The 22,504-nt window shown below is 42.0% G+C and overlaps 1 protein-coding gene across 1 annotated transcript in view; it reads left to right on the top strand.

Moving 5' to 3' along the window:
- The window catches only part of LOC131410966 (aldehyde oxidase 1), a 73,509-nt gene that overhangs the window by 4,287 nt on the left and 46,718 nt on the right, over positions 1–22,504 (top strand). Inside the window, exons 2-13 of the mRNA XM_058549550.1 lie at positions 4,123–4,180; positions 6,538–6,634; positions 9,105–9,213; positions 10,680–10,806; positions 12,563–12,624; positions 16,754–16,843; positions 17,485–17,565; positions 18,158–18,302; positions 18,989–19,081; positions 20,127–20,278; positions 20,468–20,561; positions 21,895–22,004. Coding sequence (XP_058405533.1) covers positions 4,123–4,180; positions 6,538–6,634; positions 9,105–9,213; positions 10,680–10,806; positions 12,563–12,624; positions 16,754–16,843; positions 17,485–17,565; positions 18,158–18,302; positions 18,989–19,081; positions 20,127–20,278; positions 20,468–20,561; positions 21,895–22,004 — 1,218 coding nt within the window. The remainder of the gene's footprint in view (positions 1–4,122; positions 4,181–6,537; positions 6,635–9,104; positions 9,214–10,679; positions 10,807–12,562; positions 12,625–16,753; positions 16,844–17,484; positions 17,566–18,157; positions 18,303–18,988; positions 19,082–20,126; positions 20,279–20,467; positions 20,562–21,894; positions 22,005–22,504) is intronic.

A 22,504-nucleotide genomic window follows, 5' to 3' on the forward strand; every position in this document is an offset into this window, starting at 1 on the left:
ACTTACCTGTAAAGTGGGAACCGTTGTCACTCTGAATTTGTCTTGGTGTTTTATAATATAACTTAATTGTATCTAATAATTTTATGGCACTCTGTTGGGTGGCCACTTTAGCTGGTATAGCCAATAAATAACCAGAATATGTATCAACAGCAGTGCAGGCATAAGTATATCCACAAGAATTTGGCAATGGTCCAATAAAATCTATTTGCCATGTATGGGCGGGAAATAATCTCTTTTGGATATGACCTTGGTAGGGGTGTGGAACTCCCCGTTTATTTAACTGTCGGCATAACTGACATTGTTTTACTAAAGTGGCAATATCATCATGGGTGACAAGGATTCCCCTTTGTTTTGCCCACCTGTATGAAGTTTATTTTCCCAAGTGTCCACTCTTTTCGTGGATTTATTGTGCTAAGCCTGGGTTGTGTGTTGCATGACTTCGCACCAGCTGATCAGCGTAAGAGTTATATTTTTGTTCTGTAGAAATTACAGAACTGTGAGCATCAACATGAAATACAGTAACAATTGTATTTTGGCATCATAATTATATGTCTTTTTGTAATTTTTTTTAAGTTAAAAAAACTTTAATTTTGGCAGAAGTTTATCAAAAATATCAAAAGATTTTAAAACACTTGATCAAATAGGAAATAATGCCTAGTTATTTATTTAATCAAATTGATAACAGAAACAGTTAAAGGCAAACAGAGAGTTAAAACAGTCAAAAAACAAAAACAAAAACTTTAAGGGAGAGACTTTAGTCTTTTTGAACATAGGAAATTATTTTAACAAAACATAGGTGTTTTGTCTTTTACATAGACTTACTCAAAAGAACACCTTTTAATCTCTATGTAAAGAGCAGACCAAAAGTTTAAGAAAATTATCTTTATAAGAGAGAAAGCCAAATTTTAATTTTTTATCAGCTTATTTTAGCCAACTTGATCATGTGCAAAACTCTTTAGGGCTTTATTTTTACAAACCTTTTGTCACTTATTTTTTACATTTAGAATTTGTCCTATGTCTTTTTTTTTTTAGTACTTTAGGACAAATTTATTTTTTTTAACAAAATAAACATAAATATTTTTATTTTTTATACCTTTTTTATGGACAACATACCTTTTGTTTTTTTTGTATATAGACTTTTTAGAAATGTGTACTTTTTTATAGAAAATTTTTTAACATGCACATAACATGTTTATCAATAAATGTAAGTATCTTTTAGTTTTTTTTTTTGAGATAAGAAACCATAGGCAGACAAATTTATGTTTAGTAACTAATTTTTAATGTTTTATCTTATGTGGAAACGACCCAGAGACTCAATAAATTTTTATCAACTTAATTTAGCAAAACTCTAAAGCTTTAAGTTACCAAAAAGATTTTGGAAGCTGTTTTTGAAATAGCTTTGTCTTTTAGAAGCCTCTGTGTATTAATTAAAGATTGCATTTTATCGTGAGAGGTTTTGAATCTTCTCTTTTAAGGGTGACCCTTAAGGTGAACTCATCTGAAACAGATTTTCCAGAATAGCCATCCCAATTTCAAATTACTTCAAAAGTTTATTTATTTTTACTTGCTTAATTTTAGATCAGGAATTCCGGGGGAGTTGAAGCGGGGAAGCTCAGCAAGAGAGGGGAGGGGAGCAGCAGATTCAGCTTAGGCTGCTGGCATGTTTAATTGAAAAGATTAAAATAGGCTTTCCACTAGTGGTTTAACTTTTTAGCTGGCTTTTTCCAATTGCATAAGCAAATACATCAGTTTTGGTAAATTGAAATTGCCCCATTTTGGCCACTTTTCTTCTCTGGAGTCTATGGAATATTGTGGCCATGTGGTGTTACAAGAAAAAATTATCTTTTTCTTGGACATGGGCTCCTAGCTGAATATAGCCCATTTAGCCAAGAGGTGGCCCAGAGGGCTCTCCTTGGGGACAGATGGAACTTCCCCCCTTCAAAATTACAAACATACAGAACAGACAGTTAAATTGGATCCCAAACAGAACAGATAGATGTATCTAACAGATTCTGGGTAAAAGTCTTACAATTATTTCCACTCCAGTAGGGATAGCCCTGCCTCTTAAAGAGACAGGACTCCAGATGGAGGGGAAGGGAGTTGTTGGTGTAAGCAAAAACAAACAAATAGACAAACAAACAAATAATTCTAGAGGCTGTTTCCCTGTCATAAGAAAAATGTGTCCAGGTCAGCGGTGCCAGGTCAGATGGAAAGCACTGGGAGCAGTCCCTAGGGCAAATCACCTAGGCAGCTGCTGGACTGTTTCCCAGGACATCCCACCCGGCCCAGACCCACCGAGCCACGGACAAAGAGCCTCCCGGCTGGCTCACCAAATTATTATTGGATACACATTTAGGCTCACTATTTGTCACTTAAGAGGGGCCAAATAAAACTAGAATGTCAGGCTCACGGCAAGGAAAGAGTTTCTATTTTGGGTGACATCAGCCGGGACTGTAAATTTGAAACTTTTTTTTTCAAGAGTACATTCTCCCTTGTATTTTATCCCTATCTTTCATAGCCCAACGATAAGCAGTCAATAAACATTAACCTCGCCGTGCCAGAAAAGAAACATTATCTCTTTTTTCCTACTGTCTGCAAAGTTTTGGTCACATCCAATGATTCATATCTTGCAGACGAACATCTCAAGATTCGCATAATCTTGACCTATGAGCCCACTCCCCAGCCAGAGTGCAAAAGGGAGGGTCTTCCCATCCTGGGATCTCTTCCAACTTGGCTTTAGTTACCTTTTGTTTGAACAGAAAAGCCATCTCCTTAATCGAATCCTGCTCACAGCGCCAATTATGTTATGAGAGGTTCGGGGATTCGATCGGAGACGTAAAAGACACTTTCCACTCCAAACAAATGGACTGAAGGTATATTTTATTATATAGAGGATAGTAAAGGTGACAGTCTGCAAACAGATCCAAATAGGTCAAATATTAAGAGGGAAAAAACATCAGCCCAACTGGAAAGGGAAAACACCCACATCGGCTGAAGAGAAATGACACAAATCAACCAGAAGGAGAAACACCAGGTTAACCGAAAAGAGAACACATCAAATCAATTATTTCATATCAAATCAATTACTTCATATCAAATCAATTACTTATAACATCCACGCCCCACTGCCGGGAGAGCCCTGTCAATCAACGCGGCTGGGCAAGGATAACACGTCCTGGGCAAGGTGTCCCTTCCACAGGTGGAACTCTCACCAGGTCTCAGTTTCCAGCAGTTTTTATACCATCAGTAATTTTTAGAGTAAGCAATTACAGAGTTTGCAGAGCAAGCATTTAGTGTTCCCATGTACAAAATGGTTATCAGTGGCGTACGTGCACTGAGCCCCCTGGATAACATCCCGGCCCAGTAGTTGTGTACGTGCATTGTTTTCTTTGGTTATCGTCCCAGCCCGGCACAGATGGCCAGTCCATCCCGTGCTACGACGCTCCAAGAGCCTTGAAATGTTACAACTTGCAACTCCCTCCGTGAGAGAAAGGCCAGTTCCCGGGAAAAGGCCAGTTCCCACCACACAGAAAGCAGCTTTTATATTTCTTTTTGTGCTGGTGGCTGTAGGTCAATGGAGCGGCCAAACATGGCTGTACTCATGTCAAGACAATCTTCTCCTTTGTTTCTTTGATTTGGGGGCCACGGTTGGGTGTGATCTCTTTCTGAAAACTGGAATTCTTTCAACATGATAAACAAACAAGTCCTTTTTAAAAACTAAATCAATTTCTCGGATGCTATTCTGTTGGAGCAGCCACCCCCACCTCCTTCTTCTCTACTCTGCTCTGCTGGTGTCTTTTGCCTCACGTGCTTCAGACTTTCTAAGAGAAGCTGAGCAGGAGTCACTGGTGTTCTGTTGGGGGAAACAACTGCTGTCTTAGCAAACAGTTTCAGGACCTAGGACAGTGCAAAGCGGTGATGGGGCTCATGATTTAGCTTGGCGCTTAGGAGAGGTGATTTGTACATCACAGGTGTTCCATAAACGTTAAATCAACTTGAAAATACAAGTAGAAGAGTTAATTAATGTACCTTTCCATCAAATTAAGATGAGCCTGCCAATGTGAATATCACGCTAGCTCTCTCACCTTTATGTGCATAACTCTTCTTTTCCTTCTGGTGCAGGTGATAGAAAAAAATGTCGATCCTGAAACAATGCTGTTACCATACCTGAGGAAGAAGCGTATCCTTTTTTGTGCTTTGAGTGTGTGCATATGTGTGTGTGTGTGTGTGTGTGTATAGCTCTGATATCCTCATCAGGTTATATTTCACATATCTTTTTTGAGCCACACTGAATCATATTCCCTACAATTTGGGTTTCATGTTCTTCTTTGAGAAAGTCCTACGTCTTAGTTGTGTAGGCAGTGCACAATTGTGGCTGTCAGAAGAACTGTGTTCCTTCTAATCTCTGTTTTAGCACTAAATGTATTGTACAATAATGAGAAGCTAGCAATGGGAATTAAAGCAAATGTTAAAAGGGCTTAATTAAGCATCTTTAGGATTAAGAGTCACAATATTGACAGTCTATCTTCAAGGATTAATAGTCATGCCCATTAGAGAAAGAGAGCACAGAAATATTCCGAAAGGAAAGTAAAAGAACCATGGAGAAATTACACCTGAAAATGTTACTTTAGAAAAGCTTTCTAAACAAAAGTCACCTAAGGAATGGATTCTTAGCCTGCTATGCATGAACTCCAGTGGGCTTCCAGAGGTCTGTAGACCCCACTAAATTATATGCAAAATTATGTGACAATGGGAGTTTGTACATTTTTTCCCCTGGAGAGAGAGAAATTCCCCAAAGAGTCCACAACTCAAAATGCATCAATAACTATATTCTGAGGGTCATTCAAGATCTTTGGATGTAAAAACGATGAAAACTGATTTCCTGGTTATCCATGGTGGCAAAGTGTAATATTTAAGATTTGGTTCACTTGTGGGTGACAGAAACTCCCAAATAGCACTAAACCAGATAGAAGAGAGAAGCTTATTTCATTCTCATTGTGTTAGTTCAGGTTCTCTGGGAAGCAGACACCAAAAAATGGGATTAAATGTGCATGGGTTTTATTAGGAGAAATGCCTGAGTGAAAGGAAATAGGGAGGGAGCCAGAGAAGGCTTAGGGAGCCATTAGACCACAACGCAAGTCCGACCTGTAAGGAAGAGAGGGAGAGAAGGTTGAGTGGAAGGGTCTTAGACTGCTGTGTGGTCTAAGGCGTGTTCATCACAGCCATTGGGGATGGTTGACAAGTACCCCCATGTCTCTCCATAGCTCTGAGCCAGTGAGGGAGCAGCCAGGGAGGCCTGACCTTAATGAAAACTGGGGAGATAGATATAACAGAGCAGCATCTGGGTCTCACGGTCCATTACCCCCCTGTTGAAGGAGGTCTGTGAGGCACATTCTCGTGGCTGTCACACTCACATAAGGGAATCCCAGAGGTAGGTGGATCAGGGCTAGTACAGCAGTGTCACAACGTTATCAGGGACCCCAGCTCCTATGTCCTGCGGCTCCCCCTTCATCAGCGTGCAGCTTTCTCCTCATGGTCAGAGATGACTAACTGAGGTCCAGCCATCGTATGTGAATTCCAGCCAATAGGAAGAAGTAAGAGATGGAGAAGGGGGCACCTCTCTCTTTTTGAGGACATTTCCCTCCTGGAGGCCATACACAACATTTATGCTTATATCCCGTTGGCCAGCTTTGGTAATGACCCCACCTTGCTACAGAGGAGGCTGGGGAAATGTATTTTTTATCCTGGGCAACTATGTGCACAGCTAAAAACTTGGGGTTTCTATTACCAAGGAAGAAGGAGAGAACAGATATTGGGGAACAACTAACAGTTTCTGCCACGGAGAGATAGAGAAATATGGCAAACATGGATAATACGACACATATATTCCAAGAACTGTTTACAATTTGGCATTTTCCTTTGTATGTTATCAAAAACACAGATAAGGGGGCCGGCCCGGTGGCGCAAGTGGTTAAGTGCGCACGCTCCACTGTGGCAGCCTGGGATTCGCCGGTTCGGATCCCAGGTGCGCACCGACACACTGCTTGGCAAGCCATGCTGTGGCGGCCTCCCATATAAAGTGGAGGAAGATGGGCACCGATGTTAGCCCAGGGCCAGTCTTCCTCAGCAAAAAAAAGAGGAGGATTGGCAGATGTTAGCACAGGGCTGATCTCCTCACAAAAAAAAAAAAACAACACAGATAAGGATGAGAACAAATGTGCACTGTACTCGTACTTTCAAATACTCAAGCACTTAAATTTATAGACTCTTCTTTCTTTTTTAGTTTTGCCCCATTTTTAGCTACCTGAGGTCCAGTTGTTTTGAAAGGGAGGAGACTACACATAACACACAAATGGAAATGAAGAATTTACAGGATTCTAAATAATAGAGCTAAGACATACATGTATCATTTGATAAATATGTATTGAACTTAACAATACATTTAAGAGTATTTGATGTGTGTTGTCCTCTGAGGTCACAGCTATTCTAGAAAGAGAATTATGGAAAACCCGCGATCTTTAACTATGCTTTCTCCAGTCCGACTGACAGGAACCAAGTATGGCTGTGGAGGGGGAGGCTGTGGTGCCTGCACGGTGATGATCTCACGATATAACCCCATTGCCAAGAAGATAAGGTACCTTGCGGCAGAGTCCAGATATCTTGAATTTTTGTAGTTTTGAACTTTGTTTCATTCTTTCCTTTAGTAAATATGCATTGAGCACTTACCATGTGACACGAACTGTGCTAGGCATTGGGGGTACAGTGATGAATAAAACAGACAAGGTCTGGGGAATATGAATGGGATAGAAGAAAAGGGTACCATCAGTGAGGATAACATACGGTCAGAGAAGCCCCCGTTGAAGGGTGAAAGGCTGTCTGTCTCCCTGTGCTGTCTGAGGAGGACAGGAAGGGCTGAAACGGCAATGAAGAGTAATGCCATCATCACACTCTTGTGTTACTGTTACCTGCCCTTGCCCCTATAGACACCTTCTCCATACATCAGTCAGAGAGGCCTGTTACAAGTGTAAACCAGATCACAGCACTCTCCTACCTAAAAATCGCCAATGGCTTCCCATTACATGTAACATCTTCTCTTTATGTTTGATATTTATCCTTCTACAAGTTTGCCAAGTTTCTTGGATCTGTGGGTTGATGTCTTCTATCAGCTTTGGAAACTTATCAAGCCATTATGTCTTCCAATATTTATTCTCTCTCTCTCTCCTTCCCCACTCTCTGAGACTCCAGTTATGCATATTTTAGACCATTTTACATCATTCCACAGATATCAGAGGAGAGCTAAGGATCTGAGCACTGGTGAGATTTCGAGATCTGCCTGTGTTCCAAAGCCAAGCCACCTGCTTCCTGAACTCTGGGAGATCCCCCCCTGCCTTACAGCCTGGCTGCCCACTTTTTAGGTCACTGGGGAGTTCCCTTTGCTCTCCTGTCTCACTGTCTCTGCTTTGGGAGATCTCTTGCAGCCATGCCACCCTGTCTTTAGCATCTGGAAGCTGGCAACTGCCCTGCGCTCTGTGAAGCCTGAGAGCCTGCAGTTCTCTCAGTTCTGCTCTCTCTCAATCCGCCTTGTCCACGGGCCAGTGTGCCTGGAGAGTTCTTTCAGCACTCCTTCCCTGCCCCATTTTTAGGGTGTTGTCCTCAGCACTCAGTGAAGTCTGGTGGGAGAAGAGTTTGGGGAGAGTGCAGTCCAGCATTGTATTTTAATTTGTGGCATCAGCCTACATGTGGCTATTAACAGTTTGTTGAACATTGGTCTGGGTTCTCCTTACTCCTGTCTAAGGCAGATTCCTCCTCCTCTGTCCATTGCAGGCAGAGATGAGAACAGCTGTATCTCTTCTCTCTTATGAAGGGCTTGTGCTTAATGGAGTTTAGTTCATTTAAGTTTTTTTATGTGGTCAGCATCTGATGACTTTTTAAAAACCTATGAGTATGTAGCTTATGTGGCTTGTTTCGGTTTTTAGAATGAGAGTGAGCATTCCTATATATTTCTGTTTATGCCTGTAACCATTTCTTTCTGCTACATCCATAGAGGTGGAATTGCAGGTAAAGGAGTGTGTGCACCTTGAAGGTTTTTGTGCCTTCCAGCGAAATGTCTCCCAGAGGAGCTCTAGATCAGTTTAATTTCTTTTTTTTCATTTTTTATTTTTTTTTTTTTGCTGAGGAAGATTCACCCTCAGCTAACATCTTTTGCCAACGTTCGTCTTTTTCCTTGAGGAAGATTTGCCCTGATCTAACATCTGTGCCAATCTTCCTCTATTTTGTATGTGGGTCACCACCACAGCATGACCACTGATGAGTGGTGTAGGTCCGTGCCCTGGAACCGAACCCACGAACCCAGGCCACCTAAGCAGAGCACGCGAACTTGACTGCTAGGCCATGGGGCCAGCCCCCTCAATTTACAATCTTATCAGAAGTATGTAAGTTCCATTTTCTGTAACCTTTGCTAATTATGCATAGTACAATTTTTTAAAATCTTTGTCATTTTCTTTGATAAACATGGTGTTTCTCATTGCTTAATTTGAATCTCTTGATTATTTTTGAATTGAACATTTGTTTCAAGTATTTATTGGCCGTTTGTAGCTCTGTTTGGTGAGTGAGAACTTTTCAGGAGTCATTCTGAGTTGGACATTTTCCAGCACTAGGTTTGTGGGATTGAGGAGTTGTGCATCCCACACCGTATTTCTTCTTCTGAAGCACAACATCCAATCCACTTTATTGCCCAACAAACCCCTGGCCCAGCAGCTGCCTAGAAGATGGAAGATACTGTTGGTGATTGGTCTCATGTGACTAGAGAGGAGACTGTCTGCCCCTCATTCAAGAGAAAAAGACACATTAGAGGAAACTGTTCTGGAGTTAGAATTAGGAGACCTCATTTGATGCTGTCTCTGACACTCCAGCTGTGACCCTGAGCAAATCACTCTGACCCTCAGACTCCACTTCTGTAAAAGGGTCATGAGCTAAGGATGAAATGCATGTGAAAAGCCTGGGACATTATACAAAACCTGCCCCATTAGAGGTGCTCGGTGAATGCTCAGTCCCCTTTCCCACTGGGTACAATGTAATTTCTTCTTCTCTTTTGCATTCTGAAGACATTATCCAGCCAATGCCTGTCTGACCCCCATCTGTTCTCTGCACGGTGCTGCCGTCACCACAGTGGAAGGCATAGGAAGCACCAAGGCCAGGATTCATCCTGTTCAGGTGAGGGTGTGCCTCTTCCTAATGGGACTTCTGTGCTTCGAAAACCATTAATGACATGGTGAGTCCCTGAGAGGGCTGCAGCAGGGCGGTCTCGGCCCTTCTGCTTGGTGACTGTTGACAGATGAAACCGAGTGGGGCCAGGGGTGAAACCTGGGCCGTGTGGGTGTTTTGTGACTGACTTCTTGGTAAAATGCTCTTGGAAAACTAGAGGACTTTCTCTTTTTAAAGAAAATCCTGACATCACTGGGTTTTTTTCCTACATTCTAATTAGATGGGACCTGTTCATCTTTCATCTTCCAAACTCAAAGAAACGAGAGTCATGTGCATTGAGGCATATAATTTTGTTGTTTTTTATAAAGTGGAAACTAACATGATTTTAAAGCTGAATGAAAATCTCAACTACCAAAATGATTCATTAAATTTAAGTCTCATTGAGAAGACAGATAATAGGAATTGTCAATGAATTTTGAGGCTTTTCTCCTAAGGCAGCACCTTGTTATAACTTTGCCTCAAGTGAAAGGGCACCTCAGATGCCTGACTGAAATTACTTAGACATCACCCCCTAAAAATGCTATTGCTACTTGTTTTTATCTAGGTGTGAGGGTCACTAATGAGGAGAGGGTACAAGAGGGAAACAGTAGGGACAATATAGAAAATGGGCAAACTTGAAGTTCTCTGGACCTGAAGGAATCTTGGGTTCTGTGTATTTTCTGTGAACCTCGTCACCTAGCGGGAGCAGGTTCTGCCTGGAGACCCTTGTGAGACTTGGCTGTTCAGAGGCAGGAGAACAGCCTTTCATCCAGTAACTGCTGTTGTTGCAGCGTAGCCAGAAGACGGCTTCCAAATGGGGTTGCAGCTTTGAACTTAGACTACAGAGAGGGAATGCTGGGGGAGAAAGTTTTAAAGAGAAGAAATAACGTTTCCTTCTTGAGTGTTTTCTGAATTAATGACGGCGCCTGGTAAACAGACTCCTCTGCACGAAAGCCGTAGGGCCGTGTGGGCAGACAGAAGTCCCTTGAGAAGTACTTGGAGTTTTGTTTTTTCTCAACTGGAGTGTAATTTGGTTCATTTCTCTGAAGGACTTCAAGGGATTTATCTCAGCGATTCCCATTCTGGACTATACATGGAAACCACCTGGGGATCTTTAAAAACGCATGTCTGTACCCCACCCCCAGAGATGCTCAGTCAACAGGTCTGGGTGATGCTTGGGCCTTGGAAATTTGAAAGCTCCCCTGGTGGTTCTAAAGGCTGAGAACCTTTACTGAAGCTCAAAGCTGGTGAGGACCAGTAATCCCGGCCTCCCAGCCCAAGACAAGGAGACACCCAGGATGAGAAGGACTTTCTGGGGCCTCTTCAATTTTAATGTGCAAACGAATCCCCTGGGGATCTTGTTGAAAAGCAGGTTCTCATTCAGAGGTCTGGGTGGCGCACAAGATTCCGCATTTCTAACCTTTTTGTGCTTCCAGGAGAGGATCGCCAAGTGTCACGGCACGCAGTGTGGGTTCTGCACCCCTGGGATGGTGATGTCCATCTACACGCTGCTCAGGAACCATCCAGAGCCCACTCTGGATCAGTTAACCGATGCCCTTGGTGGTAGGTTATATGTGCGTGTGCTTTTTAAAATAATGATGATGGTGAGAGCTAATATTTGACACTTACCATGTACCCCACACTGTGTTAACCGCTATAAAAAGATTATTTCATTTACTCTTTACAATAACTTTATAAGATGGGCATTATTATTATCTCCATTTCATAGGTGGAGAAACTGAGGTTTAGAGAGAGTAATTTATTCAGAGTTATACCAACGATAAGTGGAGGAGTTGGTTTGTTCAAATCAGAATTCAAACAAGATCCACACATTGCACTTGGGTAATATATTTCTCAAGTCTGTCTTAATCTATAAGCGTCTCCTCCCTTTTTTATTGTTTTTACTTTTATAATAATTACAAAGCCATTTCATTCATTTACCCTTGGAAAAAGTCTAGCTTTCTCCACATGTCACCCTCTCCCACCACTCCCCAACACTTTCAGAACCATATTAAATATCAGAAGACTCTTGGGGCTGGCCGGGTGGCACAAGCGGTTAAGTGCGTGTGCTCCGCTGCGGCGGCCCAGGGTTCGCCGGCCCAGACCCCGGGCGCACACCCACGCACCACTTGGCAAGCCGTGCTGTGGCGGCATCCCATATAAAGTAGAGGAAAGTGGGCATGGATGTTAACCCAGGGTCAGTCTTCCTCAGCAAAAAAAGAGGAGGATTGGCAGATGTTAGCACAGGGCTGATCTTCCTCACTACATAAATACATAAATAAATATGAGAAGACTCTTGAATACAAAACAGAATCGAAGAGAGTGAGATCCTCTGCCGAAACTTATAGTAAAGAACTGTCTTTATCCAGCCCAGAGCTATTTTATGCAGTTCATGAGCTCAGTGTGTGGGTGGGTGGGAGAGGTCTTCAATAACAAGATTCTAAACAATTTTTAGAAAGAATAGCCTCCCAAATCCTATTTCTGGTGAAACTCTCCATGGCTCTGTTTGTCTTTGTCTCCTGCCTCCTGAGGACCTTACTTCTCTGCTGGAGAACACGAGCTAACGCCCATGTGCACAGGTCCTCCGCACGTGTTGCAGGGAAGACCAGAGCAGATGGAAATCGAAAGGAGAGACGCAGCACGTGAATCTCTGCCTGATTTCCTTTCAGTTTTATTATGTATTTGATCTCATGACAGTTTATGATGTGAACAAGTGATAAGGGGTTCTCAAGTTTTATGGTGCTTAAGACTTGCATGGGGAGTTTGTAAAGAATGAAGTTTCCTGGGACTCAATCTCAGAGCACTTGCTTCACTGGCTTTGTTTTTAAGTTAGACCCCAGATTTGGGGGTGGGAGGGAGAATGAGGAATATGGACGACTATGAGAGAAGTACTGGCCTGATGATTTAGTGTAAATAAATTGTGTACTCAGCTGCTTCCAAAGTTTAGTAATTACCTTTGCTGCTATATAATGCCTTTGATCTTTCTATTGACGGAAGCTTAGCTCTTAAATGTGACTGTAGACCAAGAGTTTGGGGCTTAAAATCATTGGGATCTTTGAGCACCTGTCACAAGTGGAGGAACCCTAACCCTCACTGTTTACAGACAGAAAGTACACATAGCTGAGTTATTAAAATCTGCCTCAAGACTCCCAACCACATATCCCAAGGTGCTGATGGAAAAATCTGACTTGGTAGATTGGGTGGGCTGAAATGTCAACCAGGGCTTCCTTCTAGGATGGGGTCCTTGTTTCCATCATGCATTTGGCAGGCTGTGCCTTTCTAGGTTACTTAAGTAACAGAGCTGGGTTTTCTCCTTCAGGTAACCTGTGCCGTTGCACTGGATACAGGCCCATAATTGACACGTGCAAGACTTTCTGTAAGGTAAGTAGACAGGAACGCGTTATTGAGTCTATTTTCCCCAATGAAACAAACAGTAGGGGTCGTCAGGTGTGATAAGGGGAGCAGCCTTTGCTACTAGTACAGGGCTGCTGCTTCTCTCTAGGTCTGTAATGTTATTTGATCTTGGGCAGGGCGCTTACTCTCACTCATCGGGCTAGTCCCAGCAGGCACATAATGAGCCCCTAAGCGCTTTGATATGGGCTTGTTCCAAGAGGTGGTTCCCGATGTGTTTGTCGGGTCGGGTGCGTGCCCCGGTGCTCGTGCAGCCCTCTGTGCGTGCCCTGTCACAGCGCTGGTCACACTGTGCTGTAACTGCCCATTTGCTCCCCCATGTCTTCACCAGCCGGCGGGCTGCTGGACAGCAGAGGCTGTGCATCTCCAGGGCTGGTCACCATGCACCGATTGAGTAGCCACTCAGTCAGTATTTGTTGAATGAATAAATGAACAACTGACCTTGAAATGAGGGACATAAGATTACACTTTGGAAGTTCAACTGTGATGTCAGTACATCATGTCAGAACTTAGAGATAATAATACTTGGAATATTTATTAATAAAATATTAAATGTTATTCATATTAACAATCAACCATTGATAATATTTGTTGCTATGTGCCAGGCTTTGTTATAAGATCTTTACATATTTTAACTTATTTAATAATCACTGCTATTCAAAATTTCTCATAAGCTCAGATTTTTTTATTAGATGTTAGTTTCATTATGTTTAAGTACCCATGGCTCTCTTCATAACATTTAACAGTATTGATTCTGTATTGTTTCAATGGGTAGTCACCCGTTTAATTTAATACTTAGTAGAGGGGACTCTGCTTCCTGCCTGGGGTTAGCATTCCCTCTCCAGCCTCAGCAACTCACCCCAGAAGGCCAGCCCCCTCCTGAGGCTGGACCAGCTGCCTTCCTGTAGGTGAGGGCCGGTGCCAGCCTTGAATCAAGACTTAGGCCAGGGAGGAGTGACATCGGCAAAATGGTGAAATAGGAGTTTTCTACCATCTTCCCCCCAAAGAACACCAATTTTGGCAATCATCCACAGATGAGAGTGCCTTTATGGAAATCCAGGAGTCCAACAGAGAAGTTCCAGCATGCCACTGAAGTGAAAAAATACAAGATTATACACGTTGCAGAGAGGAGGAGGAACAGTTTCACTTTACTTGTGCCATTCCCCCCCGCACCCACCCAAGGTGCACAGCTCGGTGTCCAGAGAGACCTTCTCCACCCACGATTTCTCCCATGAGAGAAGTGAGAGTGTGTGAGTGAGCACCCAGCTTCACCGGCTCTGTGAGGCACTGCCAAAGGGCCCACTTCTTTCTCACCCCATTCAGAACACCGAGGAGTGCAACACGACTGGGGCGCAGGGAAGCACTAGGAGAAGAGCTGACTGGGCACTCAGAGGACATCAGAGGGACATGTATCCTACTAACCACGAGCTACAAGAAAACACAGAAAGACAATTCCACAAAATCAGGAAAACAATTCATGAACTAAATGAGAAGTTTAACAGAGAGATAGAAATCATAAAAAAAGAACCAAATGGAAATTCTGGAACTGAAGAATACAGTGAACGAAATCAAGAACAAGACAAGGATACTCATTCTTGCAATTTCTATTTAACATGGTACTGGAAGTCCTAGTCAAGTAATTAGGAAAGAAACAGAAATAAAAGATGTCCAAATTGGAAAAGATGAAGTAAAATTGTCTCTGTTTGCAGATGACATGATCTTATATATAGAAAACCCTAAAGACGCCACCAAAAAAATTGTTAGAACTAATCAACAAATTCAATAAAGTTGCGTGTTACAAAATCAACATACAAAAATCAGTTGTGCTCTATACACTAACAACAAACTATTAGAAAGAGAAATTAAGAAAACAATCCCATTTATAATAGCATCAAAAACAATAAAATATTTAGGAATAAACTTAACCAAGGAGTGAAAGACCTGTACGCTGAAAACTATAAGACATTCATGAAAGAAACTGAGGAAAACACAAATAAATGGAAAGATATCCCATGTTCATGGATCAGAAGAATTAATATTGTTAAACTGTCCAAACTACCCAAAGTCGTCTACAGATTCATGCAATCCCTAACAAAATTCCATTGGCATTTCTCACAGAAATAGAAAAAACAATCCTAAAATTCGTATAGAACCAAAAAGACCCTGAATAGCCAGGGCAATCTTGAGGAAGAACAAAGCTGGAGGCATCACACTTTCTGATTTGAAACTATATTACAAAGCTATACTAATCAAAACAGTGTGGCACTGGCATAAAAACAGACCCATAGACCAATGGAACAGAACAGAGAACCCAGATATAAACCCAGGCATATACAGTCAACTAATATTTGACAAAGGAGCCAAGAACACACAGTGGGGAAAGGACAGTCTTTTCAATAAATTGTTTAGGGAAAACTGAATGTGCACATGCAAAAGAATGCAATTAGGCTGTCATCTCACACCACTCACAAAAATTAACTCAAAATGGATTAAAGACTTAAAACTCCTAGAACAAAGCACGGGAAAGAACTCCTTGACATCAGTCTTCATGATGATTTTTTTTGGATATGACACAAATAGCACAAGCAACAAAAGGAAAAATAAACAAGTGGGACAAAATCAAACTGAAGAGCTTCTGCTCAGCAAAAGAAGCCATCAGCACAATGAAAAGGCAACCTACGGAACAGGAGAAAATATTCGCAAACCACAAATCCAATAAGGGGCTAATATCCAATTTATATAAGGAACTCATGCATCTCAACAGCAAAAACAAATAACTTGATTAAAAAATGGACAAAGGGTCCAGCCCCATGGCGTAGTGGTTAAGTTTGCGTGCTCCACTTCAGCGGCCCGGGGTTCATAGGTTTGGATCATGGAGGCGGACCTATGCAGCACTTATCAAGCCACGCTGTGGCAGGCGTCCCACATATAAAGTAGAGGAACATGGGCACGGATCTTAGCCCAGGGCCAGACTTCCTCACAAATAAATAAATAAAATAATGGGCAAAGATCTGAATAGACATTTTTCCAAAGACGACAAATAAATGCTGAACAGGTACCTGAAAAGGTGCTCAAAGTCACTAATCATCAGGGAAATGCAAATCAAAACCACAATGAGATATCACCTTATACCTGTTGGAATAAGGTATGTTGGAATGGCTATTAAAAAGACAAGTGTTGTCCAGGATATGGAGAAAAGGTTACACTTGTGCACTGTTCTTGGGAATGTAAATTGGCACAGCCTCTATGGAAAACAGTATGGAGGTTCCTCAAAAAATCAAAAATAAAACCACCTTCGGATCCAGCAATCCCATTTCTGGGTATACATCAGAAAGAAATGAAATCAGGATCTCGAAGAGCCATCTTCATTGCAGTATTATTCACAATAGCCAAGATATGGAAATAACTTGTGTCCATCAAGAGATGGATGGGTAAAGGTGTGTGTGTGTGTGTGTACACATATATATATATGTGTGTACACACACACACATATATGTATACTTATATATATATATTTATGTGTGTATATTATTCAGCCCTGAGAAAGTAGGAAATCTTGCCATTTGCAACAACATGGATGAACCTAGAGGACATTATCCTAAGTGAAATTAGCCAGATAGAGAAAGACAAATACTGTATGACCTCACTTATATGTGGAATGTAAAAGAGAAAAAAAAAGTTGAACTCACAAAAACAGAGGGTATAATGGTAGTTACCAGGGGCCGGGGGCTGGGGGGGATGGGAAGATGCTGGTCCAAGGGTACAAACCTTAAGTTATAAGATGAATAAGCTCTGGGGATCTAATTTACAGCATGGTGATGGTGACTGTAGTTAATAATACTGTGTTGTGTAGTTGAAATTTGCTAAGAGAATAGACCTTAAGTGTTCTCACCATACACACCCACACAAATGGTAACTATGTGAGGTGATGGATGTGTTAACATAATTGTGGTAATTATTTAACAAAATATACATATATCAAATAATCACATTGTACACTTTATACAATTTTATTTGTCAATTATACCTCAACAAAGCTGAAAAAATACTTGGTAGAATCAGCAATAAATTCTGGGTTATTTGTTTTTTTACCCTCTAGACTTCCGGCTGCTGTCAGAGTAAAGAAAATGGGCTCTGCTGTTTGGATCAAGGAGTAAATGGAGTACCAGGATTCGACGAAGGGAACGAGGTCAGTGAAGTGTAAGGTTTTTATGAGGCTTTCTCAGGACATGAGCACAGACCAGCTGACTTCTAGGAAGAGAAAGTGGCTGCCCAAGTTGACGAATGTGAGGTGCGCCAACATGTCCCCTTCCCATTCTCACCCATCTCCATGAAAGGAAAATCTGTCCTAACAACTTCATCCTTCGTTCGAGGTCGAGTACAGCTATCTATAGGAGAGAAAACACATTGATCCCTTCCTGTCTCTTAGTTTAAAAAAAAGCCCTTTTCAAGTCTTTTTTCAAGGGCCAGAAGCAAAGTGGAGATGGTGGGGAAATGCAAGAGCAGGCAGAGGGAGTCGTGATAGGAGAGGTGGCCGTTGAGGGAAACATTCTGGTTCTCAGTGGTGTCTGCTGCTGCCTCCTCTGCTTTCCCAGACTGCAGAGAGGAGTACAGGGGACTGAGGGCTGTAGAGGCCCATTGACGTCGGCACTGAGCTGCCAGTGACCAGGTCTGTGTTAGAGCCCTTAACCTAGAATCCAGGGGTTGTGGCTGGCCAGCTGCCTTTTTGTCTGTCTGCTGTATGTCTGTCTTCTTCTGACATTCCACAAAGGATTTAAAGTAGTTAGAGTTGCCTGATAACAATAACTTCTGGTTCTTTCTCTTTTTAAGACAAGTCCAAACCTCTTCCCAGAAGAGGAGTTTCTGCCATTGGACCCAACTCAGGAACTGATATTTCCTCCAGAGCTAATGGTAAGGAAAGCTGAGCTCGTCCTGGAGGAACTCATGGTGAAATGCCAGGAAGGGTATTTACTTATGGATCCTCCCAAAGCTGGTGGGCAAGTAGGTAATATTCATCTGCCATCCTTGGCCCAAGTTCTAGAGGATGGGACCGAGGTGGAGATGGGGGAATGAGGGTGGAGTCACCACGCAGGGACAGTTGACTGTAAGAATCAGCAGATAGTATCTGTAAAAAATGTCATGATGACACCACAACATTTGTAGCTATAGACATGTTTTCTACTTCCAGTTTTGCTGAAGTTTATTCTTCCACAGAATGATTTGACAAAATTAAGCATGTTAAGGTATTTTTAAACGTTGAAATGAATTCCTTTGAGATATAAAAACACCAAAGGGAGATGCATGAGAACAGTCTCCAGAAGGAGTCAAATGTTGTCGTACTTTGAATTTGAACTCTGATTCCAAAAAGCTCTACTTTTGTCACTTTTATTTTATTGTTTTCAAAAGGTCTCCATTTCCATTTTATGTTCCCACGAAGATAGAGCAGAAACAGGTGGCAATGTTGTCACGAGATGATCTTGAATCCCTCTTGCTTTTTCCATAGATAATGGCTGAGAAACAACCACAAATGACCAGGGTTTTTAGTGGAGATAGAATGACATGGATTTCTCCAGTGACCCTGAAGGAACTTCTAGAAGCTAAAGTCAAGTATCCCCAGGCCCCTGTTGTCATGGGGAACACCTCTGTGGGTATGTGGAACCCCAGGGACCTCTTATGAGAAAACTGAGGAAAAGGCCTTTGGGGGAAAGAACCTCACATATGCATGTTCCCAGGAAAAGCAGTCAGAAATAGCACTGTCAACCGTTTAGACTTGACTTCCTCAAGACACTGACATTGCTCAGGAGACTTTCACAGCTCCCATTACATGAGTGAATTCCTGTTGCCCCTAATCAGAGCACTGTGCAGAGTGACCCCAGGAGGCTGCTCCATCACGGCTCAGAAACAGCAGTTCCAGTGACAGCTGTCCTGGTTTCCGTGTGGAGACGGAGCTGGGCTCATGTTTGAAATTGCTCTTTGTTTCCTCTCTTGGTGGGGGTGTCTCGATAGGCATGATATAATTTTCCTAAGCTACAGTTATAGGGTCTTTCTGTGTGTTCATTGTAAACTCAGTTTGACGCCTACTTCTTTGAGGAGTCTTCTAGAGTCTTTCCAACGAGAATTTTGAGAAAGCCACAAGTTGTCTTGGACTTGTCAGGCAAGTTGTAAAGCTGACAAGTCCAAAGAGTCCCCTAAGGTTAGTGAAAGTCCATTTGGCCATTCTCTGTGTGTGTGATTGGGCCATGAACAGACCAATAGAAAGATATATAATTTTTATATGTTTAAAGATATCACTTTTAATCACAATTTCAAATTTTATTTTTTTCTAATCCTTTAGGGCCTGACATGAAATTTAAAGGTGTCTTTCACCCAGTTATAATTTCTCCTGATAGAATTGAAGAACTGAGTGTTGTAAACTATGCAAATAATGGTGAGTTCTTGTTTTCTTAGTTAAAATGCATTAATCAGTTTATTTCCTTTGCCCAGCAGACAAGCAGAAGAAGAATTATTCCCAACTGTAATATACAGAGAGATTGTCTTCTTATAAGAATGAGAACGTTCTGGAGGAGGCTCAGGGGAGAATTCTCTAGAGTTATATGAGATATTAATCGTCTGAATAGTCAGGTTTTTACTGAAGAACTCTTTTATGTCTGCCCTATCAGAGAAATGCAACAACTAGTCAATGAAGGGTACTGTGCTGAGTGCTGGATAGAAGATACAGAGGAGTGGAACACAGTCTTTGTTGTCCAGAAGCACAGTAGTCAGCAAAGCAAGTTTGTGTATTAAGCAGTTTCCAGACTGGCTTGTCCATTCCCACAAAGGAAATTGATTTAATGGCAATGATGAGAAGTAAGATAAATGTGGGTGTAGAGTCTGGCTCTGGAGTCTAATTCTTGACTATGTAAAAACTTAGTCCAGTTCTGAATTTCAGTTTCTTCATCAGCAACATGGGACTGTTATCTCAAACGTTTGTCAGGCTTCAAGGAGATTCTGTGAAGCATTGAGCATAGTGCTTGAACAGTGAGTGTTCAAAAAGCTTAGCCTCCATCACCTCCATCACTGTCACCACCACTACCATCACCATCACCGGCATCACCACCATGTCCATCACCACCACCACTTCTATCATCACCACCACCACCACCACCTCCATCAACACCATCACCACCACTACCATGACTTCCATCACCACGACCACCATCACCACCACCTCTTCCGTCACCATCACCACCATCACCACCATCACTTCCATCACCATCACCACCATCACCACCACCTCTTCCATCACCACCACCACCATCACCAACAACACTTCCACCATCACCACATCCACCGTCACCGTTACCATCATCACCACCAATAAGCAGGGCAGCATGTATCCAGCATAAAGATCCCCTGTCTGTGGCTTTGCTCTAATGGATATTTCCAGGTCAGCAGTGATCTCTTTGCATTATTTACACATGAATTCATTTCAGGGCTGACCTTAGGTGCTGGCCTCAGCCTGGCTCAGGTGAAGGACATCCTGGCTGAAGTGATCCAGAAGCTTCCAGAGGAGAAGACGCAGACGTACCATGCTCTCTTGAATCATTTGGGAACTCTGGCCGGATCCCAGATCAGGAACATGGCTGTATGTATTTGGTGACAGTAGACTCTGGTGTGCATTCCTTGGGTGACTGTCTCTGACAAATCATGACATTTTCATTCTTTTGGAACAGGCAAAAAAATAGTTCTACAAAGCCTTGATTAATCCTTGTTTGATCACTTGTTGTTTTATAATTACACAACTGTTGTGAAAATAACTCATTATTTTAAAAAGTCTTTAGGGGGCCACATCGTGAGTAGGCATCTGGATTCAGATCTGAATCCCCTCCTGGCCGTGGGCAACTGTACCCTCAACTTGCTGTCAAAAGGTGAGTGACAGCTCCTTCTTGGGGATTATTAAACCTGCTCCTCCTAGCCCTTTTTCTCTCTGGGGAGGCAGGAGGTCCAGTTTTGAAAATGACTATTCTTTGTAATATCAATAACTCTCTCTGCCTGTCTGGATGCTGGAACGTTAGTCAGCCTGGTCCTAATTCCACACACTCCCAATGTCTTCATCCTCTTCTTTTTGAGGCCTGGTGCTAGACGCTTTCCCATCCTGGTCGCCGTACATTGACCGTGCTTGTGATGTGCGTGTCCCAATGTGATCTGAGTAGTGGAGAGAACTAGAGGCTACTGAGAACCACTGGGGCCTTTGTTGAAGACTCTCTCCAGGTGGTACAGGAGTGTTGTGGCACCCACATCATGCTGTGTGCTCATCCTTAATTGGTCATTGATGGAAGCCTACAGACTTTCTCTGTTGAAAAATGGTTGGGCTTCATTCTATATTTATTTCCTTGAGTTTTGTTTTTGAAACTAAATCTAGAGTTTAATTTATTACTCTTATTCCAACTTGGTTAACAATTATTATGAAGTCTCAATTGGTCCTCTCTACATCTGTTTTTATTTTCATTTAAAAACATGGACTAGCTTTCTATTACCTGCATTGTTAAATACCTCCTCTTCATATCATCTAAACCACAAAATTCTCTTAAAGAAGGAGGTTTGCATTCAGACTTATAAATTTAAGTAACAGCCCTCTAAGAAATCATATAATGAGGAATAGGTCTTGTGATGTGAATATAAACATCAAAAGCTTTTGTCTCAATGTCATATTTTTTTATTGCTTTAAATGGTTGCTCCCCTCAATATATTGATTAAAGAACAGAAATTATTTAGGTGATGGAAAGATTATAAACAAATGAGACAGCTCCTCACTAGTATAAAAATTCATTAAAGGCAATTTATTTATCCACTACTGTACCTAGTAGGGTTCCTGATTATAAACAATAAATGTTTGTTGGATGACTAGATCAGAATATCAAAATGAATATTAATATCTACTCTCTAATTGTAAAGCTCAAAATGAATTGTGCTGTTCAGGAAGAGGACTGCTCAGGTCCTGTTCTACTGACCTCTGGGCTAGTCTGCTAGCTATTTTTTTTAAAATCAAGGAAAGAAGACAAAAAAAAAAAAGGTAGGACCTCGACTGGGGGAGTCAGTGTAAGGTGCCATCGTAGGTGAGAGATTCATGAGCATAGGAAGAGTGGGCCCTTTCCTAAACAGTCAGGTTCCTCAGTTATTTGGTAGAACTACTTCCAAAGTTTTGGAAGTTTGCTTGTTTAATAGAACGGATTCCAGGGAAGGTGTCATTTCTTTCCACAGAAGGAGAACGACAGATTCCTTTAAATGAGCAGTTTCTCAGAAAGTGCCCCAGTACGGATCTTAAGCCTGAAGAAATCTTGGTCTCGGTGAACATCCCCTACTCGAGGAAGGTGAGAGTGTCCTTTCGATTTTTTGGTTTTACCTGTGAGCCTGCAGCTGTTAATTCCAACACATGGGGGTTAAGAGTAGGCGTTGAGTGTTTACGGGGGGATTCCGAGGACTTGTGTGTAGTCACTTTTCACTTGTATTATGTATCATTCCCGGAATCAGGCAACCTTCATCTCTGCCATCTCCTCTCTCTCCCTCTCTCTCCCTGCTCTCTCTGTCTCCCCACCCCAAACGCAAACTCAAAAGTTATTTTCTTACAGATTCTTAAATATTCTTTGTCACATGAGGCCTTTTCCTAAATAAGATTAGAATATGTACTTCTACCTGTATCTTGGGGTTTGAAAGAAGCTAAAAGAATACATTTACAATAGAACTTCGTGGAAAGAAAGAGGGCTTGGAGTCAGACTAAAGATTGAATCTTGGTGTCAAGATCCACTGTGACGCTGAACTAATTACTGAATCCCTCCGAGCAGTAGAGTCCTCGTCTGGGACATGGGGATAA

Source organism: Diceros bicornis, chromosome 10, assembly GCF_020826845.1.
Source record: "Diceros bicornis minor isolate mBicDic1 chromosome 10, mDicBic1.mat.cur, whole genome shotgun sequence".
NCBI classification, from domain to species: Eukaryota; Metazoa; Chordata; class Mammalia; order Perissodactyla; family Rhinocerotidae; genus Diceros; species Diceros bicornis.